Source organism: Scyliorhinus torazame, chromosome 12 (genome assembly GCF_047496885.1).
Source record: "Scyliorhinus torazame isolate Kashiwa2021f chromosome 12, sScyTor2.1, whole genome shotgun sequence".
Lineage (NCBI taxonomy): Eukaryota > Metazoa > Chordata > Chondrichthyes > Carcharhiniformes > Scyliorhinidae > Scyliorhinus > Scyliorhinus torazame.
In genome coordinates this window covers 197,522,633-197,547,309 of record NC_092718.1, presented here as the reverse complement: position 1 = coordinate 197,547,309, position 24,677 = coordinate 197,522,633, and the positions used below count along the sequence as shown (strand labels likewise).

Here is a 24,677-nt window from a genome sequence, read left to right as displayed (position 1 = left end):
CATGGTGGGGGAGATCCCATTTCCGGTGGGGTCCTTGTTCGGACACCCTGATTTTTTGAGAGTCAGTAATGTCCAGCAGCGTGATGTTGCGGGACCTCCATGGTGCCAGAGTCAATGATGTTGCAGAGCAGCTGCAGGATATTCTTCTGGGGGAGGGTGACCAGTCAGAAGTCGTGGTCCACACTAGTACCAGTGACTTCGGTAGGAAGGGGGATGGGGTCCTGCAGTCAGAATTTAGGGAGCTAGGCAGAACATTGGCAAGCAGGATCTCAAATGTACTAATCTCAGGATTACTCCTAGTGCCACGTGAAAGTAAATTCCGAAATAGGAGAATAAGGTAGATGAACGCGTGACTGGAAAGATGGTGCAGGAAGGAGGACTTTAGATTTCTGCCACACTGGGACTGGCTCTGGGGGAGATGGTGTCTGTGCAAGTCGGACAGGTGGGACCTAAACAGAGCTGGGACTGAGTTCCTTGTGGAACATTTTGCTAGTGCTGCTGGGAGGACTTTAAACTAACTCTACAGGGGTCTGGGAACCAAGAGGAAATATGAGAGAGAAATAAAAACCAGGATGCACAAAATACTGGGAGGGGGAGAAAGCATTATAAAGAATAGTAAGTCAGCAGTAAAGTCAGAGTAAGCGAGAAAGTGATTATGTCTAAATCAGGGTTACTGTGACTGAACGAAGTATAGTGAATAAGATTGGGGGCTTACAGGCACAGGACGCATTGTGGAAATATGGGCCGGAATTTTCAGGCCGTTGCTATTTTCTATTCCCGCTAGAAGCACACCACCGCCAGCAGTTTTCCCGGCAGTGTGAGGTAGCTTCAATGGGAAATCCCATTGATAAGCAGTGGTAAAAGAGAATCGCACCGCCAGCAAACGGCACTCCATCGAGAAACACTTGGCTGGGGGTCCGGAGAAACTAGCCCTTGATGTCATGGCGATGACAGAGGCCTGGCTCAAGGAAGGGCAAGACTGGGTGTGAAATATTCCTGAGCACCAGGTGTTCAGGGTAGATGCAAAAGGAAGGAAAAGGGGAGATATGGGGGTATTGGTTAAGGAGAGCTGGGTGAGGAGTATGTCCCAGAGGGCTCAAGGAGAGAATCAGTTTGGCCAGAGCTAAGGAACAGCAAGGGTGCAATGACATTGCTCGGTGTGGTCTATAGACCGCCAACTGGTGAGAAGCATGTGAAGAACAAATCTGCAGGGAGATTACAGAGAGATGCAAACACTATAGAGCAGTCATAATGGGGGACTTTAATGACCTGAATTAGACTGGGACAGTGCTTAAGGACGGAGAGGGGAAATAGTTCCTAGATTGTGTTCAGAAAAATTTTCCATAGCAGTGTGTGTCCAGTCCAAAAAGAGAGGATGTATTGTTGATCCTGGTTCTTGGAAATGAGGTGAGCCAAGTAGGTCAAGTGCCAGTGGGGAAACATTTAAAAGACCGTGGACGGGATTCTCCAGTTCCCCAGCTGCGTGTTTCTCAGAGGTGCGCCATTCGCTGGCAGCAGAATTCTATCTTCCCGCCGTTTGTCAGTTGTAACCACTTGATCCCGCCCGGAACCCTGCGAGCGTGGATGCGCTGCCGGTGGGACATGTGCATCACAATGACCGGAGAATTCCGATCAGTGTATCATAAGGTTTAGGACGATGATAGAAAAGGAAAATAGGCAATCCAGGGGAAAAATAATGAACTGGAAGAGTGCCGAATTCAAAGGGGGAAGAAAGGAGCTGGGCCGGTTCCACTGGAATGGCGAAAAAACTGTACCTTCAAAACGAAAGTGGTCAGGACACACGAGCTATATTCCCTTAAAAGGAAAACGTAGGACAAACAAATCCAGAGCTGACTGGATGAGAAATGAGATAAAAATTAAGCTAAGGTCGAAAAAGTGTGCTTATGTCAGGTGTCGGGTGGAAAATACAATTGAGAACCAAGAGGAATACAGAGGTTCAGGACAGAGGTGGAAAAGAACATTAGAGAAGCAAAGAGGGATTATGAGGTAAGACTGGCAGCCAACATGAAGGGGAATCCCAAAGTCTTCTATAGACATATAAATAGTAAAAGAGGGCAGCATGGTGGTGCAGTGGTAGCACTGCTGCCTCACGGCGCCGAGGTCCCAGGTTCGATCCCGGCTCTGGGTCACTGTCTTTGTGGAGTTTGCACATTCTCCCCGTGTTAGCGGGGGTTTCACCCCCACAACCCAAAGATGTGCAGGTTAGGTGGATTGACCTGACCACGCTAAATTGCCCCTTAATTGGAAAAAAAAAAAAATTGGGTGCTCTAAATTTATTTATTTTAAATAGTAAAAGGATGGTAAAAGGAGGAAAAAGGCCAATGAGGGACCTAAAAGGGAATTTACACATGGCTGGTTGCAGTATTAAAAATTGATATTTTGCATCTGTCTTTAGCAAGGATGGAGATGCGACCCAGGACATGGCGACACGTGGGGAAACTCTTGCCATAGAAGGGTTTCAATTTATAAGGAGGAAGTGTTGCATAGACTGTCGGTATGGAAAGGTGACAAGGCACCAGGACCGGATGAGATGCATCCAAGGGAATTGAAGGAAGTGAGAATGGAGATTATAGGGGCACTGGCCATGATCGTCCAGTCTTCTCTAGATTAAAGGGATTGCCAGAGGACTGGAGATTTGCAAATGTTATTCCCTTGTTCAAAAACTGTTACAAAGATAGCCCCAGAAATTACAAGCCAGCGAGCTTAGCAACAGTAGTGGGAAAGCTCCTGGAACCAATTGTTCAGAATAGATTTAGCAGTCACATGGGAAAATGTGGATTGATGAGGAAGAGCCAGCATGGATTTCCAAAGGGGAAATGGGGCTTAACTAACTTGCTGGTGTTTTTTGAGGAGGTAACAGAAAGGGACATTCAGGGTAGTGCCTTTGATGTGGTGTACATGCACTTTCAGAAGGCATTTGTTACAGCACCACACAACAGACTTGTGAGAAAAGCTCATAGAATAAACGGGAGTAACCTGGATACACAATTTATTTCAAAAGTAGGAATCAGAGAATAATGGTCAATGGATAGTTTTTTGGGCAGAAGGAAGGTTTGTAGTGGTGTTCCCCAGGGATCGGAATTAGGACCCTTGCTTTTCTTGATATCTATTAATGATCTAGTTCTTGGTGTGCAGGGGACAATTTCAAAGTTTTATGGATGACACAAAACGTGGAAGTATTGTAAACTGTGAAGAGGACAGTGTAGAACTTCAAAGGGACACAGACAGGTTAGTGGAGTGGACAGATAAGTAGCAGAGTAAGTTCAATCCGGAGAAGTGTGAGGTGATGCATTTTGGTAGAAAGAACATGCACCAAGGCCTGGAAAATATCCAGGCTTGGGCTGACAAGTGGCAAATTACATCCGTGCCACACAAGTGCCAGGCAATGACCATCTCCTACAAGAGAGATCTAACCATCGCCCCTTGACAGTCAATGGCATTACCATCGCTGAATGCCCCCAAAATCAACATCCTGGGGGTAACCATTGATCAGAAACTGAACTGGACTAGCCATATTAATACTGTGGCTACCAGAGCAGGTCAAAGGCTAGGAATCTTGCAGCGAGTAACTCACCTCCTGACCCCTCCATGGCCTGTCCACCATCTACAAGACACAAGTCAGGAGTGTAATGGAACACTCTCCACTTGCCTGGATGAGTGCAGGTCCAAAAATGCTCAAGAACCCAACACCATCCAGGACAAAGCAGCCTGCTTGAATGCTACCCCTTCCACAAACATTCACTCCCTCCACCACCGACGCACAGTGGCAGCCGTGTGTATCATTTACAAGATGCACTGCAGGAACTCGCCAAGGTTCCTTAGGCAGCACCTTCCAAACCCACGACCACTATCATCTAGAAGGACAAGAGCAGCAGATACCTGGGAACCCCACCACCTGGAGGTTCCCCTCCAAGTCACTCACCACCCTGACTTGGAAATATATCACCATTCCTTCACGATCGCTGGGTCAAAATCCTGGAACTCCCTCCCTAACAGCACGGTGGGTGTACCTACACCTCAGGGACTGTAGTGGGTTCAAGAAGGCAACTCACCACAACCTTCTGAAGGGCAACTAGGGATGGAGAATAAATGCTGGACTATCCAGCGACACCCACATCCCATAAAGGATTTAAAAACAAGAATCTTTATTAGTGTAACAAGTAGGCTTACATTAACACTGCATTGACGTTACAGTGACATGGAGAGACAATATAAAATAGGGGTGAGGCACGATCAATTGGACAAAGACGATAGTTGAATCCAACTGAGGATTTATTGCTATCAGATGTGTGGCCTCCCACAGCAGCTGGCGAAATGGCAGCTAGCTGGAGGACACGCATATTTACACCCCGCCTCCTGAGCACAGGCAGCAGGCAGGGACTACCGGCGAACCTGTAGTACAGGTCCTACCGTACATCACCTAATACAGGTTCAACAGTGGTTTACCATATTCACCCCCAGTTAAAAATTGAGTCCGGCGGGGGTGGTGGATAACTATATACAACAATGAGTTAATATTTACAAGATTTGAGAAACAAATGTCCTTTGATGTCCGGTGGACCGGTCAGAGGTTTAGCCGGTCCGGGGCCTTGATGTTCCTCTGGGAGCGACGCAGTGGTGTCGGCGATGTTGGTGCTGACCTGGTCGAAGGTGACCCCAGGAGCATTCCAAAATCTTCTTCATCATCGGGCGTGGGCAGAAGGGGGGGGACTGTCCTGGGGGGGGGTGCTATTGTGAGCGACGGGGGAGGGGAGGGTGGCGCCGGGGGTGAAGGGGATGGTGTGGGGGTGGAACCTGCTGGTGCCAGGTCCCTGAGGGAGACAGTATCCTGGCGGCCGTCGGGGAACACCACCTTGGCATACTGGGGGTTTGTGTGGAGCAAGTGCACCCTCTCCACCAACAGGTCCGCCTTGTGGAGTCGGACATGCTTACGGAGAAGCACAGTTCCCGGAGCTGTGAGCCAAGTCGGGAGCGACACCCCGGCTGTGGACTTCCTGGGGAAGGCAAAAAGACGTTCATGGGGTGTACTGTTAGTGGCAGTGCAGAGTAATGAGTGAATGGAGTGGAGTGCATCAGGGAGGACCTTCTGCCAGCGGGATGCCGGGAGGTTTCTGGACTGTAGGGCCAGCTGGACGGCCCTCCATACCGTCCCATTCTCCCTTTCTTCCTGCTCATTTCCCCGGGGGTTGTCGTTTTGCTGGAGGCGATACCCCTGCTGAGCAGGAACTGACGCAGCTCATCACTCATGAATGAGGATCCCCTGTCACTGTGGATGTAGGCGGGGAAACCGAACAGAGCGAAGATTGAATTGAGGGCTTTAATGACTGTGGCAGACGTCATGTCGGGGCATGGGATGGCGAAGGGGAACCTGGAGTATTCGTCGATCACACTGAGGAAATATGTGTGACGATCGGTGGAGGGGAGGGGGCCTTTGAAGTCCACGCTGAGGTATTCAAAGGGGCGGGAGGCCTTCACCAGGCGCGCGCGGTCCAGCTGGTAGAAGTGCGGCTTGCAATCCGCACAGACCTGACAGTCCCTGGTGATTGTCCTTACTTCCTCGACGGAGTAGGGCAAATTTTGTGCCTTAATGGAGTGGTACAACCGTGTGACCCCTGGGTGACAAAGGCTGTCGTGCAGGGTTCGGAGTCGGTCTACCTGTGCACATGTACCTCGGGATAGGGCGTCTGGAGGTTCGTTGAGTTTGCTGGGGCGATACATAATCTCGTAATTATAGGTGGAGAGCTCGATTCTCCACCGCAAGATTTTATCATTTTTGATCTTGCCCCGCTGTGTGTTGTTGAACATGAAGGCTACCGACCATTGGTCAGTGTGGAGAGTGAATCTCCTGCTGGCCAGGTAATGCCTCCAATGCCATACAGCTTCAACGATAGCTTGGGCCTCCTTTTTGATGGATGATTGCCGAATTTCTGAGGCATGAAGGGTGCGGGAAAAGAATGCCACGGGCCTGCCTGCCTGATTGAGGGTGGCGGCAAGGGCGACGTCTGATGCGTCGCTTTCTACTTGGAAGGGCAGTGTCTCATCTACAGAGTGCATTGTGGCCTTGGCAATATCAGCTCTGATCCGGGCAAAGGCCTGTTGGGCCTCGGCCGTCAGGGGAAACAGGGCGGACTGTATGAGTGGGCGGGCCTTGTCCGCATAGTTTGGGACCCACTGAGCGTAGTACGAAAAGAACTCCCGGCAGCGTTTGAGGGCCTTGGGGCAGTGGGGGAGGGGGAGCTCCATGAGGGGGCGCATGCGGTTGGGATCGGGCTCCAGAGCTCTGTTCTGGAACACATAGCCGAGGATGGCTAAGTGGTTTGTGCTGAACACGCACTTCTCCTTGTTGTAAATGAGGTTTAGGAAAGTAGCGGTGTGGAGGAATTTAGCAAGGTTGGTGTTGTGGTCCTGCTGATCATGGCCGCAGATGGTGACGTTGTCTAGATACAGAAAGGTGGCCTGCAACCTGTACCGGTCGACCATTCGGTCCTTCTCCCTTTGGAAGACCAAGACCCCATTTGTGACGCTGAAGGGGACCCTAAGGAAGTGGTACAGGCGGCCGTCTGCCTCGAAGGCGGCGTATGGATGGTCCGATTTACCGATGGGGAGCTGGTGGTAGGCGGATTTCAGGTTTACCGTTGAGAAGACCTGGTACTGCGCAATCTGATTGACCATGCCAGATATGCGTGGGAGGGGGTATGCGTCAAGCTGCGTGTACCGGTTGATGGTCTGGCTGTAGTCCACGACCATTCGGTGTTTCTCCCCAGTTTTAACCACTACCACTTGGGCTCTCCAGGGGCTTTTGCTGGCCTCGATAATGCCTTCCCGAAGCAACCGCTGGTCTTCGGACCTGATGAAGGTCTTGTCCTGGGTGCTGTACCGTCTGCTCCTGGTGGCGACGGGTTTGCAATCTGGAGTTAGATTGGCAAAGAGAGAAGGTAGGTCGACCTTAAGGGTCGCGAGGCCACACACAGTAAGGGGTGGTAAGGGCCCGCCGAATTTCAGAGTTAGGCTCTGGAGGTTGCACTGGAAGTCCAGGCCGAGGATAAGTGCAGCGCAGAGGTTAGGGAGGATGTAGAGGCAGAAGCCGCTGAATTCTATGCCCTGGACCGTGAGCGTGACCGTACAGTACTCCCAGATTGCTACGCAATGGGATCCGGAGGCCAGGGAGATTTTTTGGTTGGCGGGGTGTATCTTGAGGGAGCAGCGCCTTACCGTATCCAGGTGTATAAAGCTTTCGGTGCTCCCAGAGTTCAGCATGCAGGAGGTTACATGTCCGTCAACTTTCACGCTGGTGGATGCGTTGGTTAGGTTATGCGGACGAGACTGGTCGATTGACATGGAGGCGAGTATTGGTTGGTCGTCGGGTAATGGGGTGGCTGGTGAGCCCGGGTCCAGGAACGCTGGTGGTGCCCTTGTGCTGAGGGGTAGACAAGATGGTGGCGCCCGAAGATCTTGAGGGTTACAAAATGGCGGCACCCATGGAACGCACGTTGCGGGGGTGGAACAAGATGGTGGCGCCCATGGAACGCACGTGTTGCGCGGAGGGGAAGATGGCGGTGCCCACTGGCTGCACGTGGTTTGAGGGGGGGGATGGCGGCGCCCATTGTCTGTGACCGAGGGGGCTGGGGGCGATAGCGGCTACTGCGCGGGCCTGGCACACCGCAGCGAAGTGGCCCTTCTTCCCGCAGGCTTTACAAAGGGCAGCGCGGGCCGGGCAGCGTTGGCGGGGGGTGTTTCTGTTGGCCGCAAAAATAGCATCGGGGCCCCCGGGGTTCGCTGGCTGGCGTGCAGCGCAGACGTATTGGGTGGGCAGCGCCCCCGCTGGGGCGGCTGTCTGTGCGGTCCACGAAGCGTAGGAGGGGTGCGCTGCGCAGCTGGGGAAGTAGGTCTGGACGTTGCGCAGGGCGACCGTCATGGAGAGCGCTAGCATTTTAGTCTCTGCGAGGTCACACATGGCCCCTTCTAGGAGTCGCTGGCGTATGAGATCTGACCCAATTCCAGTCACAAAAGCGTCCCGCATAAGGAGGTCTGAGTGTTCCTTGGCCGTAACGGCCTGACAGTCACAGTCCCGGACTAGTGGGATTAGGGCCCGCCAGAAGTCTTCTATGGACTCACCAAGGAGTTGAGAGCGAGTGGCGAGTGCGTGCCTGGCGAAGAGCGTGTTCATTTTCTGTGTGTAGTTGGCTTTGAGTAGAGTCATGGCTTCGGCGTAGTTCGGCGCGTCCTGGAGCTTTGGAGTTCAACCTGGAATATAAAATCTGAATTTTCTGAGCCTCCAGAACAGGGGTTGATATACGCTTCGAAGCAAGCTAACCAGTGCTGGAAGTCCTTTCTGGCGTCGCTTGCGTGAGGATCCAGCTGCAGGCGATCCGGTTTGATACGGAGGTCCATCCTTAGAAACTGATAGCAATAAATTGAGGCACGATCAATTGGACAAAGACGATAGTTAAATACAACTGAGGCTTTATTGCTATCAGATGTGTGGCCTCCCACAGCAGCTGGCGAAATGGCTGCTAGCTGGAGGACACGCATATTTATACCCCGCCTCCTGGGCGGAGCCAGCAGGCAGGGACTACCGGCAAACCTGTAGTACAGGTCCTACCGTAAATACCTAATACAGGTTCAACAGTGGTTTACCACAAGAGGGTATAATTCTTAAGGGGGTGCAGGAGTAGGGGGACCTGGGTGTATTTGTACACAGGTCATTGAAGATGGCAGGACAGGTGGAATGAGCAGTTAATAAAGCATATAGTATCCTGGGCTTTATTAATAGAGGCATAGAGTACATGAGCAAGGATGTTATGCTGAATTTATACAAAACACTACTTAGATCTCTGCTGGAATATTGTGTGCATTTTTGGACACCACACTATTGGAAGGATGTGAACACATTGGAGAGAGTGCAGAAGAGGTTTACAAGAATGGTTCCAGAGATGAGAAACTTCAGTTATGAGGATAGATTGGAGAGGTTGGGACTGTGCTCCTTGGTGTGAAGAAGGCTACGGAGAGATTTGATAGAGCTGTACAAAATCATGATGGGGCTGGACAGAATAGACTGGGAGAAACTGTCCCTGCTCGTAAAAGGATCAAGAACGAGAGGGCTCAGATTTAAAAGTGATTCGCAAAAGAACGCAAATGTGATGTGAGAAAAAGCTCCTTCGCACAGCGAGTGGTTTGGGTCTGGAAGTGTGGTGGAGGCAGGTTCAATCGAAGTATTCAAGAGGGCAGTGGACGATTATTTGAAGAGAAGCAATGTTCAGGGACGGCACAGTCACGGTGGGCCAAATGGCCTCCTTCTGCACTGTAAATATCCTCTGATTCTGTGATGTGGGGCGAAATTCTCCGGTATCGGCGCGATGTCCGCCGACCGGCGCCCAAAACGGCGCAAATCAGTCGGGCATCGCGCCGCCCCAAAGGAGCGGAATCCTCCGCATCTTGGGGGGCCGAGCCCCAACCTTAAGGGGCTAGGCCCGCGCCGGACTAATTTCTGACCCGCCAGCTGGCGGAAAAGGCCTTTGGTGCCCCGCCAGCTGGCGCGGAAATGACATCTCCGGGCGGCGCATGCGCGGGAGCATTAGCGGCCGCTCACGGCATCCCCGCGCATGCGCTGTGGAGGGAGTCTCTTCCGCCTCTGCCACGGTGGAGACCGTGGCGAAGGCGGAAGGAAAAGAGTGTTCCCACGGCACAGGCCCACCCGCGGATTGGTGGGCCACCGTGGGGCACCCCCCAGGGCCAGATCGCCCCGCGCCCCCCCCCAGGACTCCGGAGCCCGCCCGCGCCGCCTTGTCCCGCCGGTAAGAGAGGTGGTTTAATCCACACCGGCGGGACAGGCATTCTAGCAGCGGGACTTCGGCCCATCTGGGCCAGAGAATCGCCGGGGGGGCCCGCCAACCGGCGCAGCTTGATTCCCGCCCCCGCCGAATATCCGGTGCCGGAGAATTCGGCAACCGGCGGGGGCGAGATTCCCGCCAGCCCCCGGCGATTCCCCGACCTGGCGGGGGGGTCGGAGAATCTCGCCCGTGCTGTCTGAAAGGGTGGTGGAAGCAGATTTAACAGCAAATTTCAAAAAGGGAAATACGTATCCACTTGAAAAGAGAAAATTAAATCAGGTCTATGGGGAAAGGGTGGGGGAATGGACTGATTGGACAGCCCCTTCAAAGAACCGCCACAGGCACGAGGAGCTGAGCCGACTCCTGCTGTGCGGTGTGATTCTAATTCTCCAATCAATGATTGTCTTCGTAAAATGCTTTTATTAGATCTGTAGACTGAGATTTATATAACAGTGTGATTAGGTTACCTTTAACACCACTAATCCTACCAGTCCACAGAGACTTTCCTATTTCAGTTGAATACATTTGCGAGGCAAGTTGCTTTTGCACAACAAATCTTTAGCTCAGCCCCGACACATTAGTTACTTGGTTTCCAATTAACATAGAATCATGCAATCAACAAGGAGAGCGGCATGCCATTTGATCCAACCATCTTAGCCATCTCTTTGAATTTAGCCAGCTTCTAACCTCCCCATTACAAAACCAGCATCCCTTCTTTTAAAAAAAAGACTAGAATATACTTTCCATGATGCAGTTCCATTCAGAGGCTGCTCACGTAACTATTGACTGCTGTGTGCTGACCGCCCCAGTGCTTATCTGGGATAATAAAATGGCTGAGGGAATCTGTTTTACAAGGAGTGTAATTTCAGTTAAATGTTCACGTTTTCCTTGGCAGCTTCCTGCCGTGGCTGTGATATGGACCCGGCGCTCTTTGACGTACCCAGAGGCTACACCGTGGTTGGCAGCAACCGGGATTCTCTGAGGGAGGAGGATGATGATCTTTTGCAGTTTGCCATTCAGCAGAGTTTGCTGGAAGCAGGCACTGAATATGATCAGGTGAGAGAAGGAAAGAGCTCCCCCTCCACTGCCCCGGACAAGAGAGCTTCAACCTAAATTCACACCCGCTTTAAAATAAATATCGACAAAGAACAAGAATATTCAGACATTAGCTGGGGCCAACAGTTGAAGCTTCAGATGTGCTGCAATAGTCAATTGTGGAAAGAATAATGGAAATCTGGATGTAATTAGAACAGTCATCTAATTGAGCAAATCAAATAATTTCGTAAGATTGAAGCTTGAGGTGTTTGTAACTGCTGTTTAAATCCCAAAATGAAGTAATCGCCTTGAAATCACTTCCCGTGCCTGTGAAAGCTGGCATTGTCTATTATTTTAATTTTAAATGCGAGTTTATTCTGCATCCGGTTAATTCTTGTGCTGACAGCTGGTGTTATTGCGATGAGAATTCCCAAGGGTCAAAGCATCTTGACGTGCAGTGACATTCGTACAAGAGGGTTGAGAGCTGGGATCTCACTGCTACATAATTATTTGAACTGATAACTTGGTAACTCATTTTACGTCCAGGATTTCCTGAAGATATGATAGGGCACGATGTAAATACCTTTTCTTGGTCCACAGCACAATATGATTCGGCCTTCTAAATCTTGAATTGATTTATTCCTAAATCCAGATCAAAACAAATTGCATGTGAGTTTCCTTTTGGAAGAACCATAAAATACTTTAGCCAAGAGTTTCCTCTCTCCTCGCCACCATATCTCCGCCATCCCCAAGTAAATATGTTCCTCTTGAATTCCTTTATTAGTCGCCATCTTATACTTATGACATTAGTTTTGGACTTCTCCTAAGTGAAAACATGTCTAAATCTGTCCCATTGAATCACTTCCTTAATTCAAAAGCTCCTGTTAGGCCACCCTCTCTACCCTTTCTTCCCTAAAGATGAACTCAGCCTATTCAGTGATTGCTGATGGTTACAGGGCGGGATTCTCCGTCCCTCCAGCTACGGGTTTCTCGGCAGCGGGAGGCGGCGCAGCGTTCGCTGGTGTCGGTATTCTCTTCTCCCACCGCTGTCAGTAGGATTTCCCAATGAAGCCACCCCGTGCCGCTGGTAAACCGCAGGCGGGAATGTGATGCTGGCACGACCGGAGAATCCCGCCTTCAGCGAACGCCCGGAGAATTCTGGGCATAATCTCTGGCTCTGGCATCGCCGCTGCAAATTCTTTTTGTCTTTTGCCCAGTGTTTCTGTGTCCTTTTATAATCGTTGTAATTTCATTGCACTAAACGGTGCGTGTGGCCTGAAGCAGGTTCAAACACCTTACTCGATTACTATTTTACAAATTGCAGCGGAAAAACTTGTTTAAAGTCTGTGCAAGTACGTCAGGATTGCATTCCACAAAGGTGCACTGGCTTTAGAAACATCCCATCAGATTTGACTTTTGAAAACTTATGAGCTCAAAGTCCTTGATGTTGTTAAATGACCTTACCGTCAGCGGTGTAATGGCAATTTTGGAAATGGGTTTACTGTATTTCCTTTGGTGCAGATTACCATAGATTTTCCATGAATACATATTAATGGCCCAATTACAAGTAATGAACAGAATAACCCCTTCTCCAATGTTGCCATTCATTCCAACTTTCAGGGGTCAACCGCTGGAGCTGTCAGCCCTTTGTCTGTCTTTATTCTTTCATGGGATGTGCGCGGCGCAGGCAAGGTCAGCATTTGGTGGCCATCCCTAATTGCCCATAAACTGAGTGGCTTGCGTGGCCATTACAGATTGCTGTGGGTCTGGAGTCACATGTAAGCCAGACTAGGTAAGGATGGCAGATTCCCTGTGAACCTATGGGTTTTTACAACAATCAAAGATAGCTTTGTGGTCACTATTTCTGACACTAATTTACGTACCAGATGTACTCGTTGAATTTAAATTCCACCAGCTGCCATGGTGGCAGTCAACAAATACTTACCAAAGTATTCATCACGTGCACAAAAATGGTATATCATCCTGATCTAGGACCAGAGTTTTTCTCAAGTCAGTGAGCAGGGTCTTTTGTAAGTTTTCTTTCAATCAGAGCCAAAGGTGGACTGTTCAAGATGCAATGCGATGAGGGAAATTCCGGGGCAATTGCCACATCAGGTTTCACAATATACAAAGGCATGTCTGATATCAGCCTCATCATATGTGGATGTTGAGAATCTTGACCTTTGATTTTTTAATTGTGTTGTTCTACAGTGCCCAAGCCCAGGTCATTCCCTTTCTCTTAATCACAAAATTGATGCAAATGAGCAAAGGTATATTTAGTCCATCCTTGGTCATCTCTCCGGACAAAGCCTAATGCAGGCCTTCCTTTATGTCTTCCATCTCTTAAACCATCTCCACTTAAAAGACCACTTTATATATTGATCATCTTCCATGAAAAGGCCTTTCAGTTAATTTTATAGGTGGGTTGAGGTGTTTGTTCCAACTCTGGTTACTATCCTTATCTTGGATGTAAATAGGAGCAGGATGACAGGAGGATTGAGAAGAATGTTGGAAAAAATAGATGCAGCCTGCCTGCTTCAGGCCAATTCGGGCCTGTAACTGAGTTTAGCCTTGTTTCTATTAATCACAACAACCTAAGTTATTGATGTTATGGACAGCTACCATGTTCCCAATGTTATTCACCTCTTTTTCCATTCATGTTGTCTTTCCAGGTGACCATCTGGGAAGCATTGACAAACAGCAAGCCCGGAACACGCCCGATGACTTGTGAAGATAGGAAAGGAGAAAGGTAGTGCAGATTTAGAAAGATTAATTTACTCTGGTATATGGTACCTCAGGATCTTAGCTAACACTTGGATTCCAGGCATTTCATTACTTATTGTTCTGAAAGCATTTCTAGCGTAACACATTCATTAGATGGAACAAATCTGTCAGAGGATGACACCATTCATACAAATGTCCCAATTGGATTATCTCAAAGCATTATTTTGTCTAAAAAAATTCAGCAAAACTGTCATGAATAATTTCTGGTAAGTCGTAATCAATTGGCAGCGTAAAAGGCAGCATTTGTGTTTGATGGGTTTACAAAGACTTCACCCTGATATGCGACCTAACATAGAATCATGGAATTTACAGTGCAGAAGGAGGCCATTCGGCCTTTCCAGTCTGCACCGGCCCATGGAAAGAGCACCCTACTCAAGCCCACGTCTCTACCCTTTCGCCGTAACCCAGTAACCCCACTTAAACTTTTTGGACACTAAGGGCAATTTAGCATGGCAAATCCTCCTAACCCGCACATCTTTGGACTGTGGGAGGAAACCGGAGCACCCGGAGGAAACACACACAGACACGGGGAGGACGTGCAGACTCCGCACAGACAGTGACCCAAGCCGGGAATCGAACCTGGGACTGTGGAGCTGTGAAGCAACTGTGCCAACCACTGTGCTACCGTGCTGCCCATACTTGACATTAATTTTTAAAATATAGCTAATCTACAGTGTGCTTTTTGTTATTGCACTCATTTTATGAATTCAGCTCTGTGTTAACTAGAACATTCAGTAAGAGATGTTCAGAATCCCCACGTACACTTCCTGACTGACGGCAAGCTGGTGTGATGGGGATGAGAACTAAAAGAATTGGGCAACCTCGAATGCCTTTTATTTTTAAAGTTCTAAATAATCCCTCACCTGTTTGTTGCTGCACTTCTAGATGGGTAGGGCCTCTAGGCCAAAACCTTCTGGCCGTTTCCACTAGTGGGTTCTTCAGGTCCCACCGATGTTGACTCCCTGCCATGCGCCCCCGAGTGGCGGGGAGTGCGAATAACTGGAAAGTCCGTTGACAGCACCGGAACCAAAAGATCCCACTGGTGGCCAGTAGTGGGCCACCTCTTCAAAACATGCGACGGGGGGAGGGGAGGGAATCCCACCTGCGACGGGGGGAGGGGAGGGAATCCTACCCGCAATAATTATCCATGCTTGCTCGCATAGGTGACAGGCTGACCTATGCCTGAAGAACAAAAGAATATGAGTGAGGGCACAGTTGCTTTGTCTTAATTTCCACTGATGTCGATCCACTTTTGAGCTTCTTCCACGAACGCCGACATTTTGGACCTGTAAAGCAAAATTGAAAGCTGAATGTTGAAGAAAATACACAGTGCAGAAATTAAACAAAAATCCCAGCCTAGGATAAATAAAATGCAACTTGGAATAAACAGCTGATTCCTCATTCCTCCTGATCAAAAAAGTCATATTGACTCCACAGGAAGACATTCACAATGTGATTTGGTATCTGTTACTTGTAAATACTCCCAGTTGCAGTGCAAGAAAACAGTAACACACCTATCCTCTCTTCCAGCAGAGGTATTACTGTTGACAAATACTGATGTGGACAAAGCTTGAAGCTTGCTGTCTCTATATCAGGAACAAAAGTTCTCGATGTTGATTTAATAGAGGAAATGATGCAGCCAATGCAATGCAAAGTTGCTGAGCACAGCTCCCAAACTTCAGGCAATGTCCGTCACGGTGGCACAGTGGTTAGCACCGCTTCCTCTCAGTGCCAGGCTCCCGGGTTCAAATCCAGCCTCGGGTGACTGTCCGTGTGGAGTTTGCACGTTCTCCCCGTGTCTGCGTGGGTTTCTTCCGCATGCTCCGGTTTCCTTCCACAGTCCAAAGATACGCGGATTAGTAGGATTAGCCATGTTAAATTGTTCCTTACTGTCCAAAGGTTAGGTGGGGTCATGGGGTTACAGAGACAGGGTGGGAGGGGGGGGGGGGGGCAGCTCTTTGAGAGTGTCGACTTGATGGGCCGAATGTCCTCCTTCTGCACTGTAGAGATTCGATGAATGGCCTCAAATTCATCATTCAGTTGAAAGGCCATTACATCATACCTCTTCAAGGACCTTTACTCTTGTTTTATGTTAATTTGCACCAGCTCATCATTCCACAGAATTGTTGACTCCTGCGGTATCACGGAAAGAGAAGGTAGGTAGAAGTTCCATAATCGATCCAAGGGCATAATGAAAAATCTCTTTTCCCCTTACATATGCAGAAAGGGTGAACATATATTGTCAATCAGATGTAGCCAGAAGGCTACATAAATGACAAAATAATTATCTTTATGTCGATGACACCAACCGTACGATGGACCTTGGAGGTTTGGATACTTTCCAGGTGTTGAGGCCAGCTGATCCTTGAAAAGCTGTCAGTCCCTTCGGTAGGGAGTTTTGATAAAATGGATAATACCACATTCCCTGCCAGGATTATTAATGAAGGCAATGTGAACAAGGGCAGCTGTTCCAAGATCTTTTGGCAGGTGCACCAGTTTGATGTGGATGACAATTACGATTTCATTGATTCTGTAGTTGGCGAAGATTTGAAGACCCCCTACTTCAGAGGCTAATCTTCAGTCTCCCAACCCCTCCTCTGCATGTTAACTTGAGACACCAAGAATTAAAATAATTCTCCGAGGACATGTTAATTCTCTGAGCGAGTGACCCTCGGTAAAGCTTTTAAGCTGTATGAATTACAGAACCCTACTGTAAGCATAGAGTAAATGTCAGTTATAATTAACGTGCAGGCACATATAATAACACCTTATAATTTTAAATCGTCTAACATTTACACGTCGTGGTGGATGCCTGTGGGACTTAAAGTGCTCAAACCACCAAGGTAAACATCCAAGGTAACTCTTCAAATATCATCACTAACTGCACATTTTGCTCCATTGTAACTCAGGTAATATTTAAGTGGTTGCTTCAATGCCACTGGCTGCAGGATCTGTGGGTTGGCACCACATTGATGCTGGTAATTGATTGCTTCTACTTTGTGCATGTTTCCTTTTGGCTAATTTTGGGTGTTTCACGTCTGTCACTAGTTAATAAGTTAGGAGGAAATCAAGGCCAGGCAGCATCAGTTCCCCCAGTCCCAACTCCCCCATCAAAATTCCCTAGTTTCATAATAAGTTATGGGCATAGCAAGGCTCTTTATTTCAGTGTTTAACTGTTTTGCACATAACTGTAAAGGCCAATTAAATGAAACATTGCCAGATTTTGCTTATTGGACCTGACACTTGGTTATCTTGCACTGGGCGGGGTTTACCAAACTTGATGAGTGTTTATAAGCCACTCTGTAAGCCTCCACTGACATTGCCCAAAAGTAGTTATTTGCTCAGTCTCCAGAGCAAAGCAAAGCAGAGTTTGCGTCCTTACTGCTTTATAAATAGCACTCCACCACCCCCCTCCCCCACACCACTGACCCTCTTGTAACTAATCCTTTGAGGGCTGAAGGACTTATTTTATTTTCCTTTTCATTCGATATTTCAGGGAAACCTGCATTTTCAGTCACCCGTGTTCCCCAAATTGAGACTTGTACGATCTAATTTTGAAGATATTGTAAGTATCCGTACACAGAGAAAGTCCAAACTGCAGTTCACTCTCTTCGGAAATGGAGAATTCTTGGGCTATTTTTGGACATAGTGCAGGGAAGCGTTGGCAGTCCACAAATGGTTAACAGATCTACTTGCTTAATTTACCCTTTTATATTAATGTTTCCACATTGCAGTGTGTTGTTTTATGATTCATAATTGGAGATGGGTTTTTATTTTGAGCATTTATTATGTACGACTGGAGGGCTTTTAAAAAAGATCCTCCGCCACTGTAAACACAAACCCAAATTATTTATGCTGTAAAATCCATTAAAGTTGGTCATAAAATGAATTATTGATCCCACTATCACAAATTCAGGTTCTCCTCTTGGCTCCTGCACATTGGGGAACTCCCAAAATGTTTCCACAATTTCTATTAATATCCAACAAATCTTTAAACCTCAATCAGGAAGATCAACTTTAAAGTGGGAATCATTTACGGTGCAGATGTGGAAGTTAGTATTTGTTAGCGTAGAAATCAGCATTTATCGAAGGGCTTCAATCATATGAGAAAATGCCTTACACCTCTTAATTCGTAAGAGGTGATAACACACTCATGGCGGAGTAGGGGTAGGTGTCCGTGTGGAAGGAACGTTCTCAATGCCTTGCTACTCCTGCTTTAGAAACTAATTCTAGAGAGCCACACCTCCCACAGATATTCAGGGAGGGATTCTCCATCCAGCAACAGCGGAATCGGGAAATGCAATTGGGCGGAGAATCGTGGGAGAGCCAAAACTCGTGGCCGGCGCCGGCACCCAACGGAATGCCATGCTCCTGTGCCTGAACAAATGTGTCAATGCGTTCTGCTCCACAAGCACTATAAATGCTGTTGGCATATCATTAACGGTTCCGACCCGGTATTCTCTGGGCTCCTGCGATGCTCCACCTCTGCCAGGAGGAATTACTGGCGGGGAGTTTCACTTGTGGTTTTAAAAATCACGAAACAGGCGCCGTGGCTGCTGAGGGAGAGATAAGGGCGGGGGTGGGGGTGGGGGGGGGGGGGGGTAGGACATGGTCCCATGCACACGACTGTGGATGTGGGGGGGGGGGGTGGTCTGCTAGTGCTGGGGCGTTGTAACTGGGGTTGACTGAGGGTGACCACGGGCTGGGGTAAGCCCCGGGACGTCCAGGCATGGACTGCTATTACCGCGGCCTGCAGCGCAACCGTCTTGATGCGCACCCTACTGGCCGCCCACCGTGGCCCTTGGTTGTGCAGATTGACACCAGCGCCCAACCCCCCCCCCCCCCCCCCCCCCCCCCGCCCTCGCCGACCCACAACCGGATTCCACCCGCTGGCAGGGCATCACACGACCCATCAAAGGGAAACTTAAAAGTCTTTAAAGTCTGGGAAGACATACATATGCCTAAAACTGTCAATAGCGATAACTGGGCAGCCTGCTGGTGTCTTCTGTATATGCAGAAGAGGATGGTGGAACTTGTCACAGTCGGCATGCAGGAAGTTTATCTTGCGTTTTTCACTGATCAACTGTCATGCAGTTTCTTGCTGGAATTTCTCAAAGCTTGTGGTGTCCTCTTTCAAGTGGAACAGTATAAGGAATGGTAGGCCCTCTTCAGTTAGCTCCTCATCATTTTCAAAAGTAATTTCCCTAACAAGTGGAACACACTGATCTTGTGTCCACGGTAACCCCTAAAGGAGGGCGCCAGACGGGGGCCGCGGAGTATACCACTGGCATGGGTAGCGCCAGCCACTGGTACATCTGCCGGCCGGGATTGGTGCTGAGCACCAATGGGGCGGGGGGTGTTGTGCAGAGGGCAGAGTGCCAGGGGGAATGGCCTGGGGTGGGCATGGGGATGGGAGAGGAGGGAGGGCGTGAGAAGGACATGCGGGGGCAATGGACTACAGGATTTCAACCAGGATTGGTGGCCTTTATCCCGGCTGCCGCATCCCTGGGTGATGAACTGAGGCTGTACAAGCAGGAGCTGCTCAGGGAGGACCCTGCAGCAGCGGAGCTTGCCCCAGGGGAACAGGAGTAAGGATGGAGAGCCGGCCGCCCAACAGGCCGAGGTGGAGCTGGGACCCTTATGTAACCCACATAAGGCCCCGTGTGTACCAACAGCGCCTGTCATTCGAGGACCTGCTGGACCGGGCATGCTGTTGAAGACTCCGGTTGAGCAGGGGGACAGTGTGGCATATCTGCTGGATCATGGCACACCTGGCACAGCGGGGGTATGGGGAAGGGCACTCGCTCCCAGTGGCCGTCAAGGTGACGGTGGCCCTGAACCTTTACACCATGGAGTCCTTCCAGGCACCAGAGTGTGGACCTGTCTGGAATCTCACAAATCTTGGTGCACAGGTGCTCCGGCGCAGTCACAGAGATCCTGTATGCTCGCTCGGCAAATATATCAATTTCATGTGGACTGAGCCCAACAGGATGCCCGGGCAGTGGGTTTAATGCCCCCGCCAGGATGCCCCAGGTCCAGGCGGTGTTCGACAGAATGCATGTCGCCCTACGAGCAGTGGCTCATGACTGACCAATCTTCACAAACCAATAGGGGTTCCACTCGATGAACGTGCAACTGGTGTGTGACCATGAGCCACACATCATGCACGTCTCTGCCCAATACCCAGGCAGCGTGCATGCCGCCTTCATTACTTGACGGTTTCTGAAACCTTTGAGGGGCACCCCTGGGTGAGGGGTTGGCTCTTGGGCGACAGGAGACATGGCTGATGATACCAATCCCCAAGCCACAGACCGACGCTGAGACCCACTCCAACGATGCTCATGCAGCAACCAAGGGCATGATCGAGCAGTAGTTCGGCATCCTGAAGATGCGGTTCAGGTGCCTGGACCGCTCTGGAGGGGCCCACCAGTATAACACTCAGAGAGTCTCCCACATTGCGGCAGCCTGCTGTGTCCTCCACAACATTGCGCAGCAGAGGGGTGACATGCTGACGCAGTGGGATGAATGTCAGGCCTCGTACGACGAGGATATTGCAGAGGAGGGCCAGGATGGGCAGGGCATGGGGCCCGGGCAGAAACAGGAAGCCACACAATGTGTACGCCAAGGCTGGCATGCACGAGGTGCTTTAAATGCCCCCAGGTTCGCCGGATAGGGGGTAAGACCGACCGCACGGATAACTCTATTGACCTCGGGCAGGATTCTTTGGTCGCTGGGCGAACGCGGCCAGAGAACCCGCCTAGGTGTCATTGAATAGCGGTGAGGATCTCGCTGGCAGGGCCGGCAGAAACTCCCTGAAAAACACACCACGAATCAACTTTGAAATTTTGGGCGAGAATCACACCCTTAGGGCGGGATTCTCCGGTTGCCGACGGCAAAATCGCGTTCGGCGATTGGCCGGAGAATCCCCGTTGGCCCCAAAATCGGGGGCAGCACCGCTTTTGCGACACTTCACCCCCTCCAAAACGGCATACTCGCAGAGTACGCTGCACGCCGTCGGCCTCCCCCAATGCTCCCCTCCCCGATGAGCCGAGTACCCGACGGGAGTGGGGCCCGGGTGCTATCTTTTTCGGGAACCCGGCATGGCGGCTGCAGTTGGGTGGGAGCCGACCTGCAGGCAGGGGGGGCTTTGGTGGGGGCTGGAGGCACTGGTCAGGGGTGGTCCGGGGTGGCGCGCCTACTTGGCAGGCCAGGGGCGCCATTCTCTGACCCCCCGCCGGGTTGGAGAATCGCCGGGGGCTGCCGTGAATCCCGCCCCCGCCGGTTGCCGAAGTCTCCGGTACCGGATATTCGGCGGGGGCGGGAATCGGGCCGCGCCGGTTGGTGGGCCCCCCTGCTGGATTCTCCGGCCCGGATAGTCCCGCCGATAAATTGTCTGTCCCGCCGGCGCGGATTAAACCACCTTTTGAACGGCGGGACAAGGCGGTGTGAGCGGGCTCCGGGGTCCTGGGGGGGGGCTCGGGGCGATCTGGCCCCGGGGGGTGCCCCCACGGTGGCCTGGCCCGCGATCGGGGCCCACCGATCCGCGGGCGGGCCTGTGCCGTGGGGGCACTCTTTCCCTTCCGCCGCCGCCACGGTCTCCACCATGGCGGAGGCGGAAGAGACTCCCTCCACTGCGCATGCGTGGGAAACTGTCAGCGGCCGCTGACGCTCCCGCGCATGCGCCGCCCGTGGATGTCATTTCCGCTCCAGCTGGCGGGGCAACAAAGGCCGTTTCCGCCAGCTGGCGGGGCGGAAATTCCTCCGGCATCGGCCTAGCCCCTCAATGTTGGGGCTCGGCCGCCAAAGATGCGGAGCATTCCGCACCTTTGGGGCGGCGCGAAGGCCGTCTGATTGGCGCCATTTTGGGCGCCAGTCGGCAGACATCGCGCCGTTTCAGGAGAATTTCGCCCCGGGTCCGCACACAGCCAACGCAATATTGCACGGCGCGGACCCTGCAGGTCACCGCCATGCACATGCGCGGCCATGGACCTGTCAATTATGCGGCTGTATCCGCAGCTGGGGGCTCTACACTGCGTGCCTGCTATCCCCCGCCAGACGGAGGATCGGTGGAGATTTTGCGCCATTTTTTCAGACGTAAAACGCCACTGTTCCCACACCGCGTCAGCACATAGTCTCCCACTCCCAGCCCTTAGTTTCTGAAATGGAGAATCCCTCTGTGTCTTTCGCAAGGCTCACGTTACTGTTCTAGTGTGTGTTTGGGTATGTTAAGCCACATGTAATGATCAGGAATAGTTTGCTTCAAAAGATTAGCTGAACTTCAAGCATCTTAACTGCTGTGTTGGGATTACACGGAAGCAGAAGTTAAATGGCATTACTTTTTCTTGCTACGTAAAAAATGGAAGAAGACAGTCCGATATTGTGCCACAGTAAATGTCATTGCACATCCTTCATTTCAATGCATTCACCTCCCAAATATCTTTACAATGGGCAAATGGTCATTTAAAGGTAATATTTCAAAATTACCCTGCTGTTGACTCTGCCTCTCTTGAAATGAGGAAATAGAGCGGAGGATTTATAATACGGTCAAACACATAACTGAACCTCTGAATCAAAATCGGCGGAAGAGGTCTCACTGCACTTTGCTTTCAAATTATTTTGGTGTTGGAACTGCCTTTCACCAATGTTAATAAAAGTTTAAGAAACAGGAGCGTGAATAGGCCATTCGGCCTTCTGAACCTGCTGCACCATTAAATAAGATCTTGACTGATCTTCAACCTCAACTCAGCTTCCTTGCACTATCCCCATACAGCTTGATTCCTTTGGTGTTTGTGGTAGTAGAGGTATTACGGTACCTGGTAATGCTGGAACAACATTGGTAGAAATTGTATGCTTCCTGTTGGTCAAGCTGTATGGTAGCTCCACCCTGCTAGGCGGGGTATAAGAGCCCGTGCCGCCCCAGCAGCTTTCATTCTGTACCTGAGCTGTTGGGGGAAACTTCTAGCTTATTAAAGCCTTCAGTTGGACTACAACCTCGCTTTAGTGGTCATTGATCGTGCATCAATTTAATAAGTTAGATTTAAAAGGATGGAGCTCCGAATCAAGCTGGAGTGTCTGCAACTCAGCCCCCATGCGGCGAAATCAGCAGCAATCTTTAAGCACCGGCTGGCGTCTTTTAAAGGATATCTCGGGAACACCCACGGAGAACAGAAAATGCAAGTCCTGCACTCGAGGGTGAGCCCGGAGATTTACACCCTCATCGAGGAAGCGGAAGGCTTCGATGCGGCAATAGAGCTGCTAAAAGGACATTATATTCGCCCGGTAAACCAGGTCTACGCCCAAACTCTGCTAGCGAGACGCAACAAATCCCTGGGGAATCGCTGGAAGAATTCTACCATGCACTCCTGGTGTTGGGGTGAAACTGCAATTGCCCGCAAGTTTCGGCGAGAGAACACACTGAACTCTTGGTCCAGGACGCTTTCGTGGCAGGTATGCTGTCCTCCCAAATCTGCCAGCGATTGCTGGAAAAGACACTCTAGGTCTCAAGGAGGCCCGGGCCCTTGCAGGCTCCCTGGATGTGGCCTCCAGAAACGCCCGTGCTTACGTTCCCGACCGCGCGGCAGCCCCCTGGGCAGCGTGGAACCCCTCCGCAGCCGACCCCAGACATCCCCCATCCCCCCACAAGCTTGTGCTGCAAGGCGGCCTGGCAACCCCGGGGGGGCCTCACTGCTACTTTTGCGGGCAGGCCACGCACCCCCGCCAGCGCTGCCCGGCCCGCGCATCCACCTGCAAGGGATGCGGTAAAAAAGGCCATTTCGTGTTGGTATGCCAGGCCCGTGCGGTTGCCGCGGTCTCCGGCGGCAAATGCGGACCGCCACCACAAACCTCTCCACGGTCCCCATGCAGCCAGCGGGCGCCACCAATCCTGGCCTACTCCGGGGCCACGCGTGGACCCCGGGCGCCGCCATCTTGTCCTGCGGATGCCATGTTAGATGGATGGGTGCCGCCATTTTGTGCACCCCCAGCCATGTGCGACCAATGGGAGCCACCATCTTGGATGGGCCCCCAGGACCCCAGATCGGCTGACCACACACTGCCCAAAGAGAACACTCAAGTGCTGCGATTAGCCTTGGTGACTCTGGATCAGTCCCGGCCTCGAACACTCTCAACTGCTACAACGACTGTATTTATCAATGGGCATGAGACGTCCTGCCTAATCGACTCTGGGAGCACGGAGAGCTTCATACACCCTGACACGGTAAGGCGCTGTTCTCTCCTCATCCACCCCGTTAATCAAAAAATCTCCCTGACCTCCGGTTCCCACTCAGTAGAGAGAAAGGGGTTTTGTGTATCAAACCTCACAGTCCAGGGAAGGGAGTTTAAAAATTACCAGCTCTACGTCCTTCCCCACCTCTGCACGGCCACACTCCTAGGTTGAGACTTCCAGTGTAATCTCCAAAGTTTAACTTTCAAATTCGGCAACCCTATACTCCCCTCACTGTCTGCAGCCTCGCGGCCCTTAAGGTCGACCCGCCTTCCTTGTTTGCGAACCTTACCCCGGATTGCAAACCCGTCGCCACCAGGAGCAGACGGTACAGTGCCCAGGACTGGATCTTTATTAGGTCAGAGGTCCAAAGGCTACTGAGGGAAGGAGTCATTGAAGCTAGCAACAGTCCCTGGAGAGCTCAAGTAGTGGTGGTTAAGACCGGGGAGAAGCATAGGATGGTCATCGACTACAGTCAGACCATCAACTGGTTTACGCAGCTGGACGCGTACCCTCTCCCCCGCATATCCGACCTGGGAAACAGGATCGCGCATTACAAGGTCTTCTCCACGGTGGATCTCAAGTCCGCCTGCCACCAGCTCCCCATCCGCACTAGTGACCGCAAATACACTGCCTTTGAGGCAGATGGGCGGCTCTATCACTTCTTAAGGGTTCCCTTCGGTGTCATCAACGGGGTCTCGGTCTTCCAGCGCGAGATGGACCGAATGGTTGACCGGTACGGTTTATGGGCAACATTCCCGTATCTCGATAATGTCACCATCTGC

General features: G+C 50.9%; 1 protein-coding gene across 5 annotated transcripts in view; it reads left to right on the top strand.

Annotated features, from left to right (window-relative positions):
• The window catches only part of ankrd13b (ankyrin repeat domain 13B), a 519,799-nt gene that overhangs the window by 483,599 nt on the left and 11,523 nt on the right, over nt 1-24,677 (top strand). For all 5 annotated transcript variants that reach the window (XM_072469638.1, XM_072469636.1, XM_072469637.1 and 2 more), the window contains 2 exons: nt 10,747-10,907; nt 13,559-13,635. In XM_072469638.1, the coding sequence (XP_072325739.1) occupies nt 10,747-10,907; nt 13,559-13,635 (238 nt within the window). The remainder of the gene's footprint in view (nt 1-10,746; nt 10,908-13,558; nt 13,636-24,677) is intronic.